Here is a 25,496-nt window from a genome sequence, read left to right on the forward strand (position 1 = left end):
GTACCCAGAAAGCAGCTGAAACAATGAAATTCAACCAAGCCCCACTGGGTATTATGAAGTTTTATACTGAGTTCATAAGTAAACAAATCAGCTCCTGAATTTGGCACAGTTCAGCTGCAGAAATAACTGTTCCCACTGATAGAAGCTGTGTGTACAGATATCACCTACATACAGTGAAGTATGCGGAACATATTTACAGAATTATCACCCTGTGCTGTCTCCACAATGCATCTGTAAACTCAAGAGTCTATAAATAACATATAATTCCAATAATGAGTCACTATTTAATATCATTCAGTATTATTATAATTTTAAGTAAGATTGAATAATTTAATATTATTCAATATTATTTAATTACCCTCAACTGTAATCTATTAATAAACATTATGGATTCCAATAACATAACAAGATCCAGTTCCCATTTGCTACTGAATGTTGTAATCCACGTAAATCAGACATTCAACTGTGTGTAAGATATATTAGAGCAAACATCATGTCTGGAATAGAATACTGTTAACATTGTAAGCTGCCCCAAGTGGAAGACATGCTTTGTTGGTGTTCCACAAACTTCTGGATTTTCCTTTGTGTGAAACTGTGTGAGCCAGTCGGAATCAATCTGAAATTCTGGATTCTTATACTTCACAGCTTGTGTGGTTTTCTTAGAATCTTTCGTGACTGTTTCAAGACTCATGTGTATCGTGATATATTGTGTATTTTTGAAAATTTGTGAGTGCTGTGCAAAATTTCTATTATATTCTGAATTGTAAAATAAATTTCCACCATTTAGAAACTTTTTGTAATAGTATACTCATTTGAAAATACCTGTTGCCTAATTTCATTGTGTATTTACATGATAAAAGATGTATTTCTGATAATTTTTGGATGTTAAAGAATTTTGTGCGTAACATACTCGGAGCAAATTGCGAGCTACAGCAGTGAATTTTGTAAATTTTGGCAGCAACAGCTTTTCAGAAAATCATTTCCCTCTTATTGTAGAGTAAGTACTTACGTGTTTACTGCAATATTTACACTTTTTTTTCTGCTCACTAATCTGTTTCTTTTGTGTCAGTGTCTAAGCTATTATGATCACAGTGTGAAATTAGCTATTATATTTTCACTCTCTGTGTTGCAATATTCTGTTCTGTAATCATTTTTCAGATGTTTCAGATCTTCTTACTTTCTGTCTTGCTAAGCAAAATCTGAAGAGAAATTCTGCCTTATACAAGACACCATCTCACATAATATGGAATCTCCCTCCAATTGTTCCATTTTAGAAATTAATACTGTTAACATTTTCTGTACATTAGCACTTTTCTCAACATTTTTACATGAGTGTGTTAGTGAGCATAATATGACGATGACGATAGTAAATACAGAGAGACTCAGCTACATGGTTATTAGCCCCTCGATCCTCTCTTAGTATCTCAAGATATGAGACATGTTTCTATCCTTCTCTTTGTTTAATAGTAATAAAACCATCATAGGTTATGTACTAGGTACATAAATTCAAATGCAACCCAGTCACTAGTGTAAAGTAATAGTAATGATTTTATTAACTCAAAAATGAAGTTATATACAGTACACATAAGCAAAAATAGTTGCCAAAGCTGTTGTCATATTTATCCCATTGTGACACTAGCCGGTCGATTCCATCCTTGAAGAAGGTAGCAGGCTGCTGTCAGATCCAGGCCTGGACCCTGTCACACACTTTGTCGTCCATTGCGACTCGATGTCTGTGAATAGCTTGTTTTAGTGGTCCATGCTCATTCTGCAGTTTTTCAAGACTAAAGCATTCACTTCCGCAACCATTTCCAGTGCGATGACACGATGAGCCTGTCTAGGACGAGCATCGTCTTCCAGTGACTCGCGCCCGCAAAGGAATCGTTTGCGCCATTCCAAAACACTTGAACAACTCAGACTGTACTCACCGTACACAGCCATAGTCCGTCAATGCATTTCACGGCCTCCAACTCCTTCCATAGCCAAAAATCAAATCACTCCTCGTTATTCCTGCTTACTCGCCTGCATGTTTGGTAGTGGACAATAACTTGTGTGACCACCTTCTCTTCAGCATTAAACCACACTGCTGTTATGCAACATCAAATGGTGTGCACCCGTCAGTCTCTCTACCAATAGATAGCATCACTATACCCACAGTTACATGGTGCCACCTTATGTGTAAGGCAAAGGTAGACACACTGACCAGGTTTTATTTGAATGAACCTCATAGTTTACAAATTAAACTGTCAAAGTGCAAAACTAAGATAACTGCATAAAAGTTAAAATGGCAACCTCATATATGTAGTCAGTACTGTAGGTTCAGATATAGAAATAGGGATATTTTGACATCCACGGCACAGTGATATATGAAGAACTGATACAGTGGTGCTTGGGGCTAAATCGACAAGACGTTTCACCTCCACCTCATAAACTTACATGTAACAGTGCTGTCTTTAAATCTTGCTGCAGTATCCACATAATTCTAGGAAACATAGCACAAGTTTATACTCATTTCATAAATCACTAGACACTCTGATATGTGGTGTATTAGGTCCATTTGATGTTGCAGGTGGAACTAGAGACCTGGGTTGAGGTACACGATCTACTGCTCATACACGACCCGAAAATGCCAAGCTCCTTTAATAGTGGCAGATGGAAGAAAGGGTACAATCCCGATAACATCTTTGTTAGCAAGAAACTCGCTGCTCAATGTGGAAAACTGATTGGGGAGCCAATTCCCCATACGCAGTATTGGCCCATAATTTGCACAGTCAATGCAGTTTTTAAGCCTGAACAAGTTCCTTTCAAAAGAAGGTTCAATTTTAAAAAGGCCAATTGGAAGAAATTTAGAGAGCTCACTGATGAAGAAATAACAAAAATCCCTCACAACCTGAGATGTACAACTCTTTTGTCAAACTCGTTCAGATGGTGTCAAGGAAAACAATACTGTGAGGATGCAGAACACAGTATATTACGGGACTGTCTGAGGACGCAAAGCCACTACTGGAAAGATACCAGAAGCTCTTTGATAATGACCCATTTGATGATGAGACACTTCTAGCAAGCAATGAACTCATGTCAGTCATAGCTGAGAACCGCAAAGCCAAATGGTGTGACCTTGTGGAGAACCTGGACATGAAAGTGAACAGTAGGCGGGCTTGGAAACTGTTAAAGAACCTTAACGGTGATGCCACAAAGTCACCACTACACTCCTTATAAATGGCAAAATCTATGGCAGAAAGTACCAGGAACCATTAGCACATGATCCAGCAGAGCAAAATCACCACCTCAAGGCACCATTTACAATGTCAGAACTTACTGCAGCCATTTCCAGCTTGAGCTACTGGTATCAATGAACTTATAGTCGAGCAAATTAAAATCTTTGGCAGTAATACCCTACAGTGGCTGCTAGATTTGAGAAACACATGTGTAGAAAGGCTCCATAATCCAAATATGTGGAGGAAAGCCCGAGTGGTTGCACTTCTGAAACCAGGAAAGGATTCTGATGATCCAAAAAACTTCTGACCTGTGTCTCTTTTATGCCACTGTTTTAAGATCTTGGAATGCCTGACACTAAGTTGCATAGAAAGTGTCTTGGAACAACAGATCATCCCAAGGCAGGCAGGTTTCTGACCAGGTCAAGTCCTGAACCTGACCCAACATATCGAGGATGGGTTTGAAAGGAAAGAGATCATAGGAGAGGAATTCATAGACCTTTCAGCTGCATATGATACTGTAAACCATTGGAGGCTCCTTAGGAAAGTATATAATGTGACGAGATTACCATTTAACATCACTGATAGGTACATTCCTGCATAATAGGAAATTTCTCGTCTGTCTCCAGGGCAAGAAGAGCAGGTGGAGAAATCAGAGGAATCGCCTACCTCAGGGAAGCGTCCTCGCCCCAGCAAGCTCTGTATAATATATATACAGATGACCAACCAGTGCCAAACATCATGTGCCAATTTATGTACGCCGATGGCACTGCAGTTGCAGCCCAAGGTAACAACTTTATGGATGTAGAGGAGAAATTAACCAGTACCTTGGAAGCTCTTTCCAAGTATTATGAGGCAAACAACCTAAGGCCGAACCCTTCCAAGATGCAGATCTGTGTATTCCATTTAAAGAACAGGGAGGCAAATCGTGAATTAAATGTAATATGGAGAGGTGAACGTCTCGAGCATTGTAAAATGCCCAAATATCTTGGTGTCACGTTGGATCGCACACTGACCTATAAACATCATTATAATGCCACAAGGGAAAAAGTCTCAACTAGAAACAACATCATCAGGAAACTAACTAGCGAATCCAGGGGTGCAAACCCAAAAGTCCTGAGAACTTCAGCCCTTGCACTCAGTGTGTCAGCCGTGGAATACGCCGCTCCAGTACGGTCTGCAACAACACACGCGAGAAAAGTTGATGTCGTGGTGAATGAAATGGCACGGATTGTTACCGGATGCTTGAGGCCAACCCCAGTGCACAAGATGTACTTAATCATGGGGATCGCACCGCCCAACATACGACGTGACATCGCTGCCGAAGCCGGAAAAACCAAGCAAGAAAAGGACATGCGTCATCCTTTATATGGACACCAGCCTGCTGACTAATGGCTTTGTTCGAGGAAGAGTTTCCTGTCACGTACCCGAGCCCTGGAAGGGTCAGCTGCAGAGAATCGTTTGAAAAGGTGGGAAATTGACCTGAGAAACCCCCATAAAGATGTAAAAGAAGAACTGGCACCTGGTGGAGACCTACCATACACAGTCTGGAGAACCCTAAACCGTATGAGGGTAGAAGTGCGAAAGTGCAAGACAAACCTGCAGCAATGGGGTTTCCTAAAAGAGAATGAGAACACACACTGTCTGTGTGGTTCTGTCCAGGATCCTCAACACCTGCTTATCTGTCCATATTTAGACCAGTCCTGCACAATGAATGACTTATGGTAGGCAAATGACAAGGCCATATTGGCTGCTGATTCTTGGAAGTCTGAAGTCTAGTTCCGGACACGGAAAGTAAGTAAGTAGAAGGGAGATAGAGAAATAGCATCAAATTTCTGTCCAATGTAACTTTCACCAGCATTCTCAAACATTTTAGAAAAAGTAATGTACAATCGACTTTATAACCATCTTATCTCAAATAACATACTGTCAAAGTCACAGTTCGGATATCTAAAGGGTTCTGATACTCAGAAGGCTTTCTACACTTACAGTGAAAATGTGCTTAACTCATTAGACAAAAAATTGCAGGCAACTGTTATATTTTGTGATCTGTCAAAGGCGTTTAACTGTGTAAATCACAATATCCTTTTAAGTAAATTAGAATATTATAGTGTAACAGGAAATGTTGCAAAATGGTTCAAATCTTATATCTCTGGCAGGAAACAAAGAGTGTTATTAGGAAAGAGCCATGTATTAAGCTATCAGGCATCATCCAACTGGGAACTAATTACATGTGGGGTCCCACAAAGTTCCATTTTAGGGCCCTTACTTTTTCTTGTGTATATCAATGACCTTTCATGAGTAACATTACCAGATACCAAGTTCGTTTTGTTTGCCGATGATACAAACATTGTAGTAAATGGCAAATCAAGGGTAGTCTTAGAAAGATCGGCTAATAAAATATCTGTGGACATTAATCACTGATTCCTAGCCAATTCTTTGTCACTAAAATTTTAAAAAACACACTACATGCAGTTCAGAACTTGTAAGGGGTGTCCCACAAGTATGCGCCTAACATACAATGACAAGCAGATAGAAGAAGTGGACAGTGTTAAATTCTTGGGATGACAGCTTGATAATAAATTAAACTGGGAGGAGTACACCACAGAACTGCTGAAGTGTCTTAGCAAATCTCTATTTGCAATGCGAAGTGTCAGACATAGGGAATATAAAAATGAAAAAGCTGGCATATTATGATTACTTTCATTCCATAATGTCATATGTGATTATTTTTTGGGGTAATTCATCAAGCCAAGCTAAAGTTTTCTGGGCACAAAAACGTGCAGTAAGAGTTATATGTGGTGTGAACTCAAGAACATCCTGCAGAAGCCTGTTTAGGGAACTAGAGATACTAACTACTGCTTCACAATATATTTATTCCTTAAAGAAATTTGTCATTAAAAATATATCACTTTTTCAAACCAACAGCTCAATTCATGGAATCAACACTAGAAATAAGAATTATCTTCACAAGGATTTAAAGTCACTTACTCTTGTACAAAACGGTGTGCATTATTCAGAGAAACACGTTTTCAATAACTTGCCAGCAGCCATAAAAAGCTTAACAAACCAGTGAAATTCGGTTTAAGAGAAGCCTAAAGGATTTATTGGTGGCCAACTCCTTCCACTCCATTGATGAATTTCTCAGTAGAACCAACTGATTTAACCAACGGTTGCCTCGTCAGGAAAGAGGGAAGGAGAAGGAAAGACAAAAGGATATGGGTTTTAAGGGAGAGGGTAAGGAGTCATTCCAATCCCGGGAGCGGAAAGACTTACCTTAGGGGGAAAAAAAGGACAGGTATACAATCGCACACACACACATATCCATCCACACATACAAGATATATGTGACAAATGTCTGCTTGTGTCTTGTATGTGTGGATGGATATGTGTGTGTGTGCGATTGTATACCTGTCCTTTTTTCCCCCTAAGGTAAGTCTTTCCGCTCCCGGGATTGGAATGACTCCTTACCCTCTCCCTTAAAACCCATATCCTTTTGTCTTTCCTTCTCCTTCCCTCTTTCCTGACGAGGCAACCGTTGGTTGCGAAAGCTAGATTTTGTGTGTATGTTTGTGTTTGTTTGTGTGTCTATCGACCTGCCAGCGCTTTTGTTTGGTAAGTCTCATCATCTTTCTTTTTAAATATATTTTTCCCACGTGGAATGTTTCCCTCTATTATATATATATATATATATATATAGTTATAATAGAAGGAAACATTCCACGAAGGAAAAATATGTCTAAAAACAAAGATGATGTGACTTACCAAATGAAAGTGCTGGCAGGTCGACAGACACACAAACGAACACAAACGAACACAAACATATGTTTGTGTTCGTTTGTGTGTCTGTCGACCTGCCAGCACTTTCATTTGGTAAGTCACATCATCTTTGTTTTTAGACATATATATATATATATATATATATATATATATATATATATATATATATATATATATATATACACACAATATAACTTCTGCACAATTTCCATGCAGTAATGTGTTCATTGTAAATAAGTGTGAAATAAGTATTATAGTAGTTCATTACATGTTTATTACCTTATAAATAAAAAAAAACATTTTTTATTTTAAATTCAGTGCATTACTGTTTGTAAAATGAATCTTTTGTATAGTGTTCATTTAAAAAAATGACTATCATTCCACTTGGGACATGTGGAATGGTACATTAGCTTATTTATTTGAGTTGTAAATATTTGTCATGTATTATTGTTTTTCTGACATGTTCTACATCTTGGAGGACCTCCTTACTATGGATCAATTGGAATGAAAGTAAATCTAATCTAATCTAATCAGAGGGAGATCACTCTGTAGTACATCCTTTATGTTATTGCACAGGTGACAAAATGGCTGGTATCGAAATAAGTGAATGGACTAGTAAAGCAAATTAAATCACTTAACAGAGGAAAGGCCACTGGACCTGATGGGACACCAATTCGATTCTATGCAGAGTATGTGAAAGAACTTGACCCTCTTCTAGTAGCAGTGTACCACAGGGCTCTAGAAGAGTGAAGCATTCCTAATGACTGAGCACAGATCATTCATGTTTATAGAATAATTATCGAACAGACACACAATACTATACACTAAGGCGACAAAAGTCATGGGATAGTGGTATACACACATACAGATGGTGGTAGTATTGCATACACAAGGTATAAATGGGCAGTGCATTGGCAGATTTGTCATTTGTGCTCAGCAGATTCAAGTGAACAGGTTTCCAATGTGATTATGCACAGTGCAAATTAAAAGACTTTGAATGTGGAATGATATTTGGAGCTAGATGAAAGGGACATTCCATTTTGGAAATTGTTCACGAATTCAATATTCTGCAATTCATAGTGTCCAGAGTGTACCGATAATACTGAATTTCAGGCATTACCTTGCACCACAGACAACACAGTGGCCAACAGCCTTCACTTAATGACCACAAGAGTAGTGGCATTTGCATAGAGTTGTCAGTACTAACAGACAAGCAACAGTGTCAAATAACCACGTAAATTAATGTGGAATGTACGTCGAACATATCTGTTAGGATAATGTGGTGAAATTTGATGTAAGGGGCTATGGAAGCAGACAACCGATACGAGTGCCTTTGTTGACAGCATGAAATTGCCTGCAGCACCTCTCCTGGGCTTGTGACTACATCAGTTGGACACTAGACGACTGGAGAACAGTGGCCCAGTCAGATGAGTCCCCATTTCAGTTGGTAAGAGCTGATGGTCAGAAGCTGACCCCATGAAGCCATGGATCCAGATAGTCAATAAGGTACTGAGCAAACTGGTGGTGGATCCGTAATGGTGTGGGCTGTATTTACATGGAGTGGACTGGGTCCTCTGTTCGAACTGATCCAAACATTGACTGGAAATGGTTATATACTCAGCTACTTGGAGACTATTTTCAGCTATTCATAAATTCCATGTTCTCAAACTACAATGGAATTTTTATGGATGACAATGTGTCATGTCATCAGGCCACAGTTGTTCATGACTGGTTTGAAGAACATTCTGGTCAATTCAAGTGAATGATTCGGCCACCCAGATTATCCAACATGAATCCCATCACACATTTATGGTACATAATCAAGAGGTCAGTTTGTGTACAAAATCCTACATCAGCAATACTTTTTCATGTATTGACGTCCATAGAGACAGCATGGCTCACTATTTCTGCAGAAGGCTTCCAATGACTTTTTGAGTCCATGCCATATTGAGTTGTTGCACTACACCAAGCAAAAGGAGGTCCCATACAATATTAGGAGGTATCTTAGACTTGTGTCACCTCAGTGTAGACTCATATTTCTTATGTTGGCCTGTTGTAGAATTTTGGAACATGTTTTGCACTTGTGTAGTATGACATTTCTGGAGACTGAAAATCTCCCCTGCAGGAATCAACATGGGATATGACAAAAACGATCCTGTGAAACTCCGAAAGCAGTAGATACTGGTGCCCAGGTTGATGCCGTGTTCCTTGACTTCTATAAGCCTTCTATCTGTGTCCATGTCCACACTGCCATCTACTGAAAAATATATGAGTGTACAAAATATCAGACCAATTGTGTGACTAGACTGAAGAGTTTCTAGCAAACAGAACACTGCATGTCATTCTGAATGGAGAGAAGTCTTCAGAAGTAAAAGGAACTTTGGTCAAACCATGAGGGAGTGCCACTCATTTGGCAATCAGCAGCTGTGTGAATTATTATTCAGAAATTATTTGTTGAATGTACATTTCATTATGTCAGCTGCAATGTGTATAGATCTATTAACCAACTGCGACATAAGCAAATTTATGCTGGACTGGGACTCAAACTTCCGTTTCCTGAGCGGTCGCCTTTATCATTTGACTATCCGTGCATGCTCCCCTGCCTGATCCATATCTCAAAATGCCTTTACCATTTGACTATCCGTGCATGCTCCCCTGCCTGATCCATATCTCAAAATGTCCTTGTCCACTTAGACCTAATTCAGGCCTGATCTCTTCCAGTATTTGACACTATGATAATTCAAAACACCCCCATCTCATCAACACCAAAAATTGCTTCATTAAAGTCAACTTAAGCTAGCAGACAAACATATGCATTTCTCTGTTCTAATATGCTATGTCCTGTGGTCGAATCCCATGTTGCATTACCAGCCTATCTTTAACACAGACCATTCAACTGCCCACAATTTGTGTGGCATCAGTCCATCGTGCACACTGATACATCATTGCATTCATGCATTTTTTGCTTTTGTAACCCCCAAATCCTCCAAAAATAAAAGAAAAGTATATGTATTCAAAAAAAGCAGATAAAAATTCACTTGACACCTTCCTGAGAGACAATCTCCACTCCTTCCAAATTAAAAATATAACTATAGACCAGATGTGTCTTGAATTCAAAGAAATAATATCGGCAGCAATTGAGAGACTTATACCAAATAAATTAACAAACAATGGAGCTGATCCTACTTGGTACACAAAACGGGTCAGAACACTGTTGCAGAAACAAACATGCCAAATTTAGCAGACGCAAAATCCCCAAGATTGGTGATCTTGTACAGAAGCTCGAAATTTAGCGCAGACTTCAATGCGAGATACTTATAACAGTTTCCACAATGAAACTTTATCTCGAATCCTGGCAGAAAATCCAAAGAGAGTCTGGTCGTATGTGAAGTATGTTAGCGGCAAGAAACAATCAATGCTTTCTCTGTTCGATAGCAATGGAGATACTATCGAAGACAGTGCTCCCAAAGCAGAGTTACTAAACACAGCCTTTCAAAATGCCTTCACAAAAATGATGAAGTTAATATTCCAGAATTCAAATCAAGAACAGCTGCCAACATGAGTAACGTAGAAGTAAATATCCTCGGATTAGTGAGGCAACTTAAATCACTTAACAAAAGCAAGCCTTCTGGTCCAGACTGTATACCAATTAGGTTCCTTTCAGAATATGCTGATGCGTTAGCTACATACTTAACAATCGTATACAACCATTCGCTCGACGAAAGATCCGTACCCAAAGACTGGAAAGTTGCATAGGTCACACTAACATTCAAGAAAGGTAGTAGGAGTAATCCACTTCATTACAGGTCTGTATCGTTAACATCGATATGCAGCAGGCTTTTGGAACATATATTGTGTTCAAACATAATGAATTACCTCGAGGAAAACGGTCTATTAACATACAGTAAACTCGGGTTTAGAAAATATCGTTCTTGTGAAATACAACTAGCTCTTTATTCACATGAAGTGTTGAGTGCTATTGACAAGGGATTTCAGTTTGATTCCGTGTTTCTGGATTTCCAGGAGGCTTTTGAGACTGTACCACACAAACAGCTTGTAGTGAAATTGCCTGCTTATGGAATATCATCTCAGTTATGTCACTGGATTTGTGATTTCCCGTCAGAGGGGTCACAGTTCGTAGTAACTGATGGAAAGTCATTGGGTAAAACAGAAGTGATTTCTGGCGTTCCCCAGGGTAGTGTTATAGGCCCTTTGCTGTTCCTCATCTATATAAGAGACCATCTGAGGAGCCATCTTAGGTTGTTTGCAGATGATGGTGTCATTTATCAACTAATAAAGGCATCATAGGATCACAACAATTTAGAAAAGATATCTGAATGGTGTGAAAATTGGCAGTTGACCCTAAATAACAAAAAAATGTGAGATCATCCACATGAGTGCTAAAATGAATTTGTTAAACATCGGTTACACAATAAATGAGTCAAATCTAAAGGCCATAAATTCAACTAAATACCTAGGAATTAGAATTACGGACAACTTAATTTGGAAAGAGTGCATTGAAAATGTTGTGGGGAAGGCTAACCAAAGATTGCGTTTTATTGGTATGACACTCAGAAAATGTAACAGATCTACTAAGGAGACTGCCTACACTACACTTGTCCATACTCTTTTAGAATACTGCTGCATGGTGTGGGATCCTCACCCCAGAAAAAGTTCAAAGAAGGGCAGCATGTTTTCTATTATAGCAGAAGTACCCAGATCATGCTATATTAGTTGGAGGCAACTTCAACCTACCTAGTATAGACTGGGATGTCTATGGATTCATTACAGGTGGTACAGACAAGCCGTCATGTGAATTACTTTTGAACACATTATCTGAAAACTGTCTAGAACAACTAAATCGACAGCCAACATGTAATGGAAATATTTTAGATCTGGTAGCCACGAACAGACCAGACCTCATTGACGGTGTCAGTGTTGAGACAGGGATTAGTGATCATGACGTTGTCATTATGACTACGGTTACGAAAGTTAAAAAGTCGGTCAAGAAGGCTAGGAGAGTATTCTTACTAGAAAGATCAGATAAGCAGTTGTTAGCATCCCACTTAGTAAATGAATCGACTTCATTTACTTCCGGTATGATGGACGTGGAAAAATTATGGGCAAATTTTAAACACATTGTAAATCACACATTGGACAAGTATGTGCGAAAAAGTGGGTTACGGATGGAAAAGACCCACCGTGGTTTAACAGCGCAATTCGGAGAACGCTCAGGAAGCAAAGACAGTTGCACTCGCGGTACAAGAAAGATCGGGAGAATGAGGACAGGCAAAAGTTAGTAGAGATTCGTGCTGCTGTAAAAACAGCGATGCGCGAAGCATTCAACCACTACCACTGTCATACCTTAGCAAAAGATCTTGCTGAAAACCCAAGAAAATTCTGGTCTTACGTAAAATTGGTAAGCGGGTCGAAGGCTTCCATCCAGTCACTCACTGATCAGTCTGGCCTGGCAACCGAAGACAGCAAAACAAAAGCTGAAATTTTAAATTTAGCATTTGAGAAATCTTGCACGCAGGAGGATCGTAAAAACGTACTGCCGTTTGAGTCTTGTACAGATTCCCGTATCGAGCACATAGTGATAGACATCCCTGTGGTTGTGAAGCAGCTGAATGGGTTGAAAATAAATAAATCACCAGGTCCTGATGGGATTCCAATTCGGTTTTACAGAGAGTACTCTACTGCAGTGGCTCCTTACTTAGCTTGCATTTATTGTGAATCTCTTGCCCAATTTAAAGTCCCGAGCGACTGGAAAAAAGCGCAGGTGACGCCTGTACATAAGAAGGGTAGAAGGATGGATCCTCAAAATTACAAACCAATATCCTTAAAATCGGTTTGTTGCAGGATTCTCGAACATCTTCTCAGTTCGAATATACTAAATTTCCTTGAGACAGAGAAGTTATCCTCAAAATTACAGACCAATATCCTTAACATCGGTTTGTTGCAGGATTCTCGAACATATTCTCAGTTCGAATATACTGAATTTCCTTTAGACAGAGAAGTTGCTGTCCATGCATTAGCACGGCTTTAGAAAGCATTACTCCTGCAAAACGCATCTCGTCCTTTTTTCACATGATATCTTGCGAACCATGGATGAAGGGTATCAGACGGATGCCATATTCCTTGACTTCCGGAAAGCGTCTGACTTGGTGCCCCACTGCAGACTTCTAACTAAGGCACGAGCATATGGGATTGTTTCCCAAATATGTGAGTGGCTCAAAGACTTCTTAAGTAATAGAACCCAGTACGTTGTCCTCAATGGTGAGTGTTCATCGGAGGTGAGAGTATCATCTGGAGTGCCCCAGGGAAATGTGGTAGGTCCGCTGTTGTTTCCTTTCTACGTAAATGATCTTTTGGATAGGGTGGATAGCAATGTGTGGCTGTTTGCTGATGATGCTGTGGTGTACGGGAAGGTGTCATCGTTGAGTGACTGTATGAGGATACAAGATGACTCGGACAGGATTTGTGATTGGTGTAAAGAATGGCAGCTAACTCTAAATACAGATAAATATAAATTAATGCAGATGAATAGGGAAAAGAATCCTGTAATGTTTGAATACTACATTAGTAGTGTAGCGCTTGATACAGTCACATCGATTAAATATTTGGGCGTAACATTGCAGAGCGATATGAAGTGGGACAAGCATGTAATGGCAGTTGTGGGGAAGGCGGATAGTCGTCTTCAATTCATTGGTAGAATTTTGGGAAGATGTGGTTCATCTATAAAGGAGACCGCTTATAAAACACTAATATGACCTATTCTTGAGTACTGATCAAGCGTTTGGGATCCCTATCAGGTCGGATTGAGGGAGGACATAGAAGCAATTCAGTTGGAACAAAATACTAAGCAGTGAAGACTCAATTTTAAGATACTGTGAATATAATTTGGTTTGCTTTTTTCTGCATGGCTTCAGTGATTTCTAGTAAGGGTCAACCACTCCTGTCTACATATCAAATGAAAATGCTCTCTATATCAATCTGAAAAATAATTATTCAGATTTACCAAATCATACCTGTGAAGCCGAACTAAGGAGTGCCTCAGCTAACTTCTTATTGCCACCACTGCCACCAGCTGCAACCATTCGAGCAGTTTTTGATGCACGGCTTGAAAAATTTTGCAGTTGTTTAGCCTTCTCTGCGAAGTTGTATTCAGCACCCGGAGTATCTGTAATACCATTTGTGTTACATGATGCATAATTTAGTATGTAGATATACATGAGTTAAAGACTAATGAAACAGCACAGAAACAAAGTGTCCTACTTCCTCAACATGTTTACAACACCTGAATTTGTTATTAGACATATTTCTCACTTTCTGGCAAAATCTTCTACATTTTCAATTCACTGAACACCACTTGCACAGTGCCTGAATTCTGGGTAAGGTGGGGCAGTGCAGTCCTCACAACCACTAGTGCACCACATGGAATACTTCTTCATTATATCAAAACTTCACGATGCCAACTGCTTCTCCAAGTGGTCCAAAAACATGGGGAATATGTCTGGTGAGAATTATGTATGAGCAAGCATTCCTTCCTTCCCAGCATGCTACCCAATCGAGGTAGAAAGGAGAGTGTCTGCAAAGTTCAGCAAGTAGGAGAGAGGGGATGGCAGAATTGAAGCTATGAGGGAGGCTCATGAGCTCTGCCCAGATAACTCAGAGTGTTTAATAAGTTATGGTTGCAAAATACTGACATGAATTATTTACAGAGGAATGGCCGAGGGAGGGGGGAGGGGGGGGGGGGGGAATTGTAGAATTTGACCAAGGAGAAGATCAGTTTGGGTTCCAGAGAAATGTAGGCACACATGAGTCCATACTGAATCCATGCCTTGTCTTAGAAGATGGGTTAAAGAAAGGCAAATCTATGTTTATGGCATCTTTAGTCTTGGAGAACATTTCTGATAATGATGACTAAAATTCTGAAGATAGCAAGGAGAAAATACTGGGAACAGAACATTATCTACAATTGTACAAATTGCAGTTACAAAGAGTTAACGGGCACGAAAGGGAAGCAGTGGTTGACCGTGGGGTGACTGCAGCATTGCAGTATCTTCCCAGTGTTATTTAATCTGTACTTCGGAGCAAGCAATTTATGACATCAAGGAGAAAATTGGAAAGGGAATTATAGTTCAGTGGAAAGTAGCAAAAAGTTTGAAGCTAGGTAATGACATTGTAATTGTGTCACAGATGGAAAAGGACTTTAAAGAGCAGTATCTTGATAGGTGATTATAAGAGGAGTATCAACAAAAGTAACACAGTATCGTCAAATCAAATCAAGTGATGCTGAGAGAATTGGGTTAGTATTTGAGAGACTAAAGTAATTAGATGAGTTTTGCTATTTGTGCAGTAAAAAACTGACAACAACCAAAGAAGAGTGGATATAAAATGTAGACTAGCAATAGCAAGAAAAGCATTTCTGGAAAGGAGGAATTTGTTAACATCTAACATAAATTAAAACTACATGTTTTCTGAAGGTACCTGTCTAGTGCGTAGCCCTGAACAGAAGTTAAATGTGGAGGACAGGCAATTCAGACAAATAGAGAACTGAAGCTTTTGAAATGTGGTGCTACAAATGAATGCTGAAGATTAGATGGGTAGATCAAATAACTGAGGAGTTAAATAAATGAATTGGGGAGAAAAGAAACCTATGGCACAAACTGACTAAAAGACAAAAAGAAGGTATCTTCCGATAGGATAGGACACAACCTGATGTATCAAGCAATACTCAATTTGGTATCTGTTGGGGATGGGGTTGTAGAGAAAGACCAAAGCTTTACCACAGTAATTAAGTTCAAATGAATACATGTTCTAATAGTTATGCAGAGATGAAGAGGCTTGTTTGGTATAGACTAGTATAGAGAGTTATATCACCCAGGAGGAGGAGCAGGAGGAGGAGGAGGAGGAGGACAATGACATTCTCAGTGGTGGTACAAAAAAAGAACAAGAGGTAAGACCACATGTCTACCACACAGATATCAGCAAACAATGGGAAGTCCAGGGTAGAATAAGTGTTATGAAAAGGAGAGATCAATATTCACCATCGTGAGGAGATGATGTCGCACACAGGTGCAATGAAAAGACATACACTTAAGGTTTCATCCAAAAGGCCTTCTTCTGAATTAGAAAATACACACACATTCACACAAGGAGAATGCATATACACAAGACTGATGTTTCTGGCTGCTGAATCCAGAGACTCGAGTCCAGCCTCAGTGGCCAAAGACAGTGGTCAGGCTCAAATGTATAGCAGTCTTCCCATTGTGCCTGTCTCCTCTATATAGTGATCAGCCCTCTATCCTTTTCACAATATTGACAAGGATACTAGCAAGTAAGAAGTATGTAATGAAAATAAGACAAGTGAGAAACAAATACAGTCAAAATGACTTCCACTTATCTCACAGAGATTTAAAGTTATGAGATTACAATAACATACATATTACCAGACAGCATTGTGAGAATCTCTGAATGCCTCAAAGATATTATACACACGTCACTTGTCTCCATCTGAAGTTCTGAACATTAAGGTATCCAAGCGTCACATATTATGGAGAATTTTCCATCAGGAGTAGAATGGAATAACTGTACTGCACTAAGGATTGTCAACTGCAGCATTTATGATTAATCTTAGAAAGCCAGAATATACTAAAATTGTAAATTTATCATATGTAACTCATGCTCTTTCAACTAGGAGCAGTACAGGAGTGTAGTCATGATTACAATAAAGTGAAGTATTTGTTTTAACAGTGATTTTCTTATAATTAGCATCAAACATTAGATAATCTCTTACACACCATGAATTTTAGCCAGTGAACATCATTTTTGTCCTTTTACATCCAGATTTCATAGATAGCTAGTGGCACACACAACAGCCCACTAGCAGCAAAAGTTGTGGCAAGAACAGCGTTTCTGGACTTCAGCAGATGAGACTGTAGCAGTAGCCACGTAGTGAATGTTTAACGCTGAGCAGTGTGTTGTGATGCAGACTACAGGAGATTCAGGGCAGCAGCATCTTCCAATGCCACATATAGCAGCAGCGGACATAAAGACTTTGAAAGCTGAGTACATTTGCACATGTGGAGTACCGTATTTACTCGAATCTAAGCTGCACTCGAATCTAAGCCGCACCTAAAAAATGAGAACGAAATAAAGGGGGAAAAAAAAATCCCGAATCTAAGCCGCACGTGAAATTTGAGACTCGAAATTCGAGGGGAGAGAAAAGTTTTAGGCCGTACCTCCAAATGGAAACAAAGTTGGTCCATTGTAATACGAGACACAATTTAGGTCGAATGAATCACGATACAGCTATAGTAGTTTGGTTCGAGTCATAAGCTTAGCACTTAAGCTTAGCCAGGTAGTCATTGCTATACGTCAGGTGCTCTGTCCGTATTTATACGGGTACCCTTCCTTTTTCACGTGCTTCGTCTGGTTTGAATCGATTGCTTATTTTGCTTTGACCTGATAAGTGCCGTTCTCTTTGTTATAGGTGTTTGTGTCACTCTAAGCTGAAAATGCATTACTGTACTGTGTCGTGCATTGTTTGTTGCATTCTGATAGTGCGTGTTTACGGCCTGTCGCCACTCGCGGCATGCCTTGCTTTTGTGCGCGCTACCGCCGCTTACAATAAAATAAAAGAGAGGAATTGTCTCTAACCGAAACAACGGCAAGAGACTGCTATTTGTTGTTACTTACACTGCTGCTTTCTTTGATAATGATCAACAAGAACGAAATAATAGATGGCGTATGATAGAATTTGTTCCAAACGAGACTTTAGCGAAAATTTTTCTCCGTTTGAACATCTTTGCAGACGCCTCTTTAGTACATTACATTCTGCACAGATGTTAGTCATCTTAGATTTGTGCTTCATTTATGACTGTATCACTATTCAGCATAAGAATAATACGAATATAAACATGACATGATATGTATATTCTTCCGCGTTTGCTGTTGTCTCACTCTAGTTTCATAGTTTATTACGCAGACAGGATTTAAATGAGATAGCAGCAAACACGAAAGAATACGTGGCATAATGTTTACATTCTTCTACCTTTTCTTTTAATTTATTTTTGGCGCCAGTATTTATCTTTGTGCCTGCAAAGCATGCCTGTGTAGTGCTACAAGCTACATATATTAGACGGCAGAAGTTAGTTGTGGCGGCACCTACCAACATTTTTCAGAACAGAAGCATACTTTGCACTCTATTCTAAGCCGCACGCTGTTTTTTGGATTACAATAACCGGAAAAAAAGTGCGGCTTAGATTCGAGTAAATACGGTATTTATTGTAGTGTGCTGCAAAGTTTCTGTGTTCACTGCAATAATGGAGAACCATAATAACCTACAAGCAATGATGGGAGTGACGTGGGGTCAAAGATCATAATATCAGTATTATAGAGATTCAAATACAACAAACGAAATTATAAATGTTCCTGACAACTGCAGAGAAGTGTTAATGGAACTGAACACAGCACACAAGTGCAAGGTGAGTAATTATGAACCTAATCAAAACAGATAGACAAAGAGTTAAAAATAGCATGAGCAAAATGAGAAACAGTATTTAGTATGTGGAGAATAATTTGGAAAAGATGCCGGCCAATATGGAACCCAAGCGAAAATCAGAAATAGAGAAAAGTGCACAGGGATGTGTTAGATAGAATAAGATATAAGGGAAGAAATTGTTAAGCTGGGTGAAAAATGCACAGCTGAAAATTCCAAATGGAACAAAAACTGAAAACAGAATTAGAAAGGAGTCACACGGTGATATCAGAAACTGTTATGGGGTAGGAATCACTGTGAATAAATTACAGGTTGTCAATACTGTAATGTAAAAAAAGATTAGAAATGCTGAGTCAAAGATTGCAAAAAGGGAACAGTGAAATGTTGGCAACATTGTAAATATGCTGTCAATAACTTGTTTCAATAATAATGATGGCAAGCATCACCCTGTTGATTTTATTGCATATTTTATAGACAGCCTTGTGAATGGCATGTGTGACATGCAAAAGATTAAGTATACAAAAGGGGCATGGAAGGAGAATTTTCTTACATACAAAGATTCTGAGAGAGGATTTCTGAATAAATATAGGGAAGACATAAAACAACCTATAATTAAAAATGATTTTCTAAATGGGCGAAGATACAGATAGGAAAAGAAAATGAGATGTTTTTATGATGAAAATTGAAAATTTGGATGATTTGAACAAGCTAATAGTGCTATTAATTGTTACTTCTACTTTGAAGAGAAAATCACCCAGGACTTCTTAAATACTCCAGGAGTTAATGTAGATTTATTCAACTGATTATGTAGGGAAGATGGACAGCACTTCACCATTTAGAAATAGCAGGCAATATGTCCACATTGACAGAAATCATGATGGACAAAATGGGACAGAAATTTCAACACATGTTTCAGGAATGATGGCATGATAAATTGAGGACCTAATAATAGAAGAGATTACAGCAGTCACATTACGATCACATCAACAGATCAACTGGCAGATCAGATAGACCTCAAAATGAAGGAAACTAGTAGGTACCCCCCCAGCTGAGGTCTAAGGTAGGATTTTATCACTGAGCCTGGGAAAAGACCAGGAGAGATATGCTGATTAAGGAACCCATGCACAAGCAAGTCAATTCATTTCATACACAGAACATTTTGGGAAAAGGTTGATCTTGGAGAGATTTATCTTAAACTGTTGTGCAGACAAGGAAAATAGGAAGAAAATTCAGGGAAAATACTGTAAATGAGAACATGAGTAAATTACTTCAATAGGCTGCAGCAAGTGATAGAATGGATGTTGAGAATTTTAATATGCAGGATATTTGTTTCAATAATTTTGTGTTTGCACTGGGGTTGTATGTCTGTACTGATGGTGGTATGCAATAAGAGTAAGACATTGTACATGAACTTGCCGGTAATGATATTGGTGTACGATTGCATGTAAAGTAATGCCTCTGAGTTTTTTATTCTGTTCTCAATATTGGTTAAGGTTTTACATGTTGTGTATATTACTCAGCCAACTTTCCCAGTTCACTGACCTAAGTTGCAACCCTCTGCTGCTAGACAATTCTGAATTGTAGTATGTAACATGGTGGTGTGCGCATGAAATGGAGTGCTGTAATCAAGTTTCGGACCACAGGAAATGTGTCTCCAATTGAAATCCTTGGAAGGATGAAAGCTATGTATGGTGATGGCTGTATAGACATCGATAAAGTGTGACTTTGGGTTGTTCATGCTTGTAATAAAGCAACCAGTGGGCTAACCTCAACATGCGTGTCAGAGCTCAGAGTGGAAATAGCATATGGCAACTTTTGAAATTCATTGGAACTGAGTTGATGAATTCATCAGAGAAAAACATCCGATCCCCCCCCCCCCCCCCAACCACACACACACACACTCCTCTCAGGTAAGTGTGGCATATTACAAAGATTGTGTACAGGCTGTCATTGAAGAACTACACTACAGAAAACTATGTGCACGATGGGTATCTCAAGTGTTCACTCTTGACGTGGAACAGTAGAGACTGGACATCTGTGAACAATTTCTTTCACATTTTCAATGCAACGGTGATGGATTCCTTATCAGCACTGTGACAGGTGATGAAACTGGGTTAATAATTCTGACCATGAGAACAAGACAGCATCAATGGTGTTCTGCCAAAAAGGATCGCCAACACCAAAAGAGTTCAAGACCATGCAATCAGCAGGCAAAGTCACGTTCACAGTATTGAAGGATTTACATGGAGAGGTACATTTGGAATTCTTATCTAAAAGCACCACCATAAACTCTGCAAGGTACTATGAGATCCCCAGGAAACTGAAAGCACAAATTTGGAGAGTTTGTACACACAATGACCACCCTCTTCTTCAGCACAACAATGTCAGGTGACACACGAGTGCTGTGACATCTGGAACAGTCCGATACCTTGGGTTCTCTGTCATCGATCATCCTCCATACAGTCCTGACTTCCCCCAGCCAATTTTCATCTGTTTCCAAAACTTAAAAAACACTTTTGAGGACTTCACTTAGATAGCGATGAGGCAGTGCAAGCAGAAGAGAGGTTGTGGCTCTGTGAACAAAGTCAAACAGCTTGCAATGGTGGTATCAACAGAACTGGTCTCTCACTGGGCGATTTGTGTTCGTCGTCAGGGTGACTATGTTTTAAAATAAGTATGCAGACATGAAAAAAGAAGATGTAGAATGTCATTAACATTTGTTTTATTTAAAAAGCTTTAAGAGTTTTCACATAAAAATTCAGAGGCTTTACTTTTCAGCATACCCTCACAGATAAAGATATCAAGATGGTGTATATTTCGTGTGTCAATGTTGATTGTCTTGATGAAGTTGCTGATTGTAAATGTGCTATTTCAAGTGTCACTGAAGCTGATGTACCTTGGGGTGAAGGATCAGTTTCAAGTACTTGCTGATGCTATGAATAATGAACCTTGTGCCAAGAAAATTGTTAGTGTTATTGGGCTACTGTTCATTACAGAGAGGTGGAAGTGAATAGTGTAATCTAATGAATGAAAATACTGATCATGTGAAAGATATTATAAGAGATTTTCATGAAGTCACTGTTAGGACTAATGCTCCCGATTATAGTTTTGATGTAAATGGTACTATTACAGGTGCAGGTACCTAGTATATTATTTATGTGATTGGTGAAGCAGCAAGTTCAGGCACTCATTAAATTTGTTATGAAGACGTGGCAGAAGCAGATTTGCTATGCAAAGGTGGTAACAAGTAAAGATATAGTAAAAGCTGTCAACGTGGTGGGATTCATTTTCCTGTGTACCATGGCCAGAGACAGATGCATATAGTGGAGAATCTGCAAATGTAGTCAGCAGTTAAAAGCAACAACTACAGAAGTGGCAACAAGAGAGAGGGGATGTGGCTCAATAGTACCTGTGACATGGAAATTTGTTTATCTCCCATTTGTTTAACCTGATCTTATTCAATCCAACTTACCACCTTGCTGGACAAGGACTTCGACCTCTCTGATGGTTACAGCCGTTCCCCTGTCTGCATCAAGGCCACTAACCATTAACAGCATCTGTATCATGAGAGCTGTCACCCCTTTCACAACAAAAAATCACTCTCATATTGTCTGGACATGCGTGGATGGCACATCTGCAGTGATAAGAATTTCCTTGCCCAATATACTGAAGGTCTCGCAAAGGCCTTCACAGATAGGTACTACTAAACAAATCCAGTCTACAGACAGACTCACCGTGCCATATCGTCACACACCACTAAGGATGTGTTATGCTCCCACCTCACTGCTTGCTGGTGATGTTGAAATACACCCACTGAGTCTTACTGGCCCATTTAACTTGCACTATTGCTGCTCACTACAACCTAGCAGCAGGCTCTTCTTACAAGCTGCGGTCATTGGTGCATGTCCTGAAACTTGAGCTATAATTGGCTGCTTCAAGGTCACTCCAGCAGTGCGTGACTCTGATAGCTATGTTAACAGCTGCAGGGTAATTACTCCCAGTGAGCAGTGACCCTGCAGCGTAAATGTAACACAGCTCCCAATGAGCAAAGGGGGGTGACATGCCAGCAGCGAGCCTGCAGAGCAAATGTACTCCACCATGACCACCCCAAGAACCAACTGCAAAGGAGCACCCAATAACAACCCAGACTCGAACAACCGAAACACATCTTTCACCACAGCTTTGACCATTTATCATTGTGGCTAGGAATCAGGAACATCCTACTCACAACCCTTCCCGCCCCACCCAAATGGTATTCTGCCACCCATTAAATCTACACAATATCCTAATTCATCCTTATGCCACACCCACTCCCAACCTCTTGCTGCATGGGTCACATCCCTGTAGAAGACCTAGGTGCAAGACCTGCATGATGCACCAATCCAGTGCTTCCTATTCCAGGCCTGTTACACAATATCCTAACTCATCAGAGGCAGGGGCAGGCATGAAAGTAGTCATGCCATAAGCCAGCTTTGGATACTCCAGAACAGAACTCCTGCTTTCAGATTCCCTCCAGTATTGTTGTTTAGGTAATGCTTTCAGAAAAGAATGGATGTAGTGATCCTGAGTTTGACACTGAATTTAGCAGCTCAGAAAAAGAAAAAGAATGTGATGTTAATTCATTATAGACTGAAAGTGATGACAGTTAATCAGTTGTGTGACAAGGCCTTTGCAGACAAAGATTTATTCAACATGGAGGCTGCTGATCACAACAGAGGCTTTAAGTAGGGTTGCCTCTTGTGTTTTTAAAGTGAAGGCAATGTAACTGGGTAGTCGATGGATGTCTGTGTCAGAGCGCTAGACAGAAAAACGAAATGGCCAGTAGTCTTAGTATTCTACAGTTTCCCCTTCCAAGAACTACAGCAAGGCCACTATACTATTGTCTTATTGTATGATAACATATCATGCTGAGTCCAGCTCTGGCAAAGTTAAAGAATTCAAGCAGCTGATTTAAGCCTATCCACTGGTTTTAGAGATGGTTGCACAGCTCCACAACTTGCCTTAACTCTAAAGCAAGACTTCAACATACTAGTGCTTTGTGTCGGTGCATTCTTGATGAGGACGGATAACTGCTGAAGAGAAAACTTGCAACAACTGGATAGTGGTAAATGTAGTGTGTCTCTAAAGGTACATGCTTAGTATTACTTTGGTTCTCTTTGCTTTGGTGTCACGTTCAAGTATAACTGGGGAAGTGCAATGCCCTTAATGTCCAATTTATGAAGCCACTGCGTTTTTAAGTAAATGGTAGTTCTTTTCTGACTAACTGATTGACATAAATCCTTTCCTGATGAACACACTTGATGTCCCTTATACACATGTATAACAGAGAGCACAAATGATGTGCTTGTGTTTGCAATGATCAATAAGCAGATAGGTGCTGCAGAGCTTCGGTCCTCAAGTCAGAGGGGTGATACACAATATTAAGAAATAGTGCATTAAGGAGAGGCTTCATTTGCACTCCATCTGAGCACCAGCAGAAAGGTGGAGTAAGTGTCTTCCTCATTCAGCCTATCTCACAGCTATGGCACACACTGGTGAGCCTGATATAGTAGAAATGTATGTTTTTCAATTTAATGTAATGTAGCTGCAGTAGCAGATGCACGCAATACTGTTGTAAATGTTAGTACCAATTGTGTCGAATCAGTACATAATGTCATTGTTGAAAACAGTAATAAGGGAGATGATAGTTGTGCTGAAATGCATACATCACATTCTGCTGACAAGATAAATGTTGTTGATGGTAAAGAAAATGAAAAGTTTGTTTTGAAGCACAAATGGCTGCAGAAGAATATTGGGAGCTTTAATCAAGATGACTACTCTGAAGTGTTTCTTTACGTCTCAGGGGATGTTATTAGTTAATCTGCGCCCATATAATTTCTTTAATTTGTGTGTTTACTGTCATGCTGTGAAGAAAGTATGGATGCTGAAGTGGGGATATCTTATGTGTAATTTTGGAAGTGAACAGATTTCTATCATTTTAAGAGGGTAATGTTTCAACATTTTATCTTGCATGTGTCAAATGTACTTTTGAAGTGAATTTTACAACGTAGATTTTAATTTGTGTGTGGTTAATATACACCAGTCTGAAGGAAAGTTGGGCCATTTGACAGTTTATATATGGAAAACAGTTGAGAGGAGAAAAAGAGATATTTGTGTGATATATGAGGAAGTGAGGGAATTTTTGGTTTTATTTGTGATGAGATGTCTGTTGTAACATAACATTTGGGAGTTGTACGGCACTTTTCATTAGAGGTTCAGAACAAAATCCCATACCAAATGCTGGTTTGTGAATTGCATAAGTTTGTCTCGTTTTTATTGTTGACTGTTGTCACAGTAAATTTTTCTTTTTGAATAATATAGCTTGTCTAGCATTTATGGGTCTCTCCAAGTATTTGTATAAACTAGGATAGATGAATGGGCCACAGACTTATAATGATGCTCTGCTTATGTTTGTTGTACAGTTACATTTTGCTCACCAAGGCAGAAGGATACACTCGAAGTTTCTGTGAAGTTGAGCAGTGAGCATAGGGCTGCACACAGTGAGTGACTAAGATTGATCAAACCTGAAGAATCAGGGAGTGTTGAATAGTATGTATTGTGAATAGCAAAACTGAAAGCAGAGTACACAAAAAGTATAACATGCTACAGTGGTGCAAAGTGTATATATTTGTGGTTCTAAAGGAACAAAAATTTTTATTGACAAAATTTTATTAATTGGTAAAACTGTGTCATAAAATTTATTGTTTCCCCAAATTCTCTGAGAGAGAAGCCATTCATTTAAAATTTTTCAAAATCTCAAACTGGGCGCAAGTAAAATATGCATTCATGCACTGGGATTAATTAGCATGTTTTGGAAATTAGTTTTAAGTACCTTTCACGTATTTAACATTTAGTTTAAGATTTTTCTGTACATATAAGAAGTTAAGAGTTTATTATGTTTGTCTTACTTGATGATGTCTTATATATTATTTATTTCTCATTTATTCTTCGTCAAA

The 25,496-nt window shown here is 39.2% G+C and overlaps 1 protein-coding gene across 2 annotated transcripts in view; it reads right to left on the reverse strand.

Annotated features, from left to right (window-relative positions):
• The window catches only part of LOC126185056 (vinculin), a 267,137-nt gene that overhangs the window by 108,169 nt on the left and 133,472 nt on the right, over window positions 1-25,496 (reverse strand). For both annotated transcript variants that reach the window (XM_049927816.1, XM_049927815.1), the window contains exon 11: window positions 14,027-14,178. In XM_049927816.1, the coding sequence (XP_049783773.1) occupies window positions 14,027-14,178 (152 nt within the window). The remainder of the gene's footprint in view (window positions 1-14,026; window positions 14,179-25,496) is intronic.

This window comes from Schistocerca cancellata, chromosome 4, assembly GCF_023864275.1.
Source record: "Schistocerca cancellata isolate TAMUIC-IGC-003103 chromosome 4, iqSchCanc2.1, whole genome shotgun sequence".
Classification (NCBI taxonomy): Eukaryota; Metazoa; Arthropoda; class Insecta; order Orthoptera; family Acrididae; genus Schistocerca; species Schistocerca cancellata.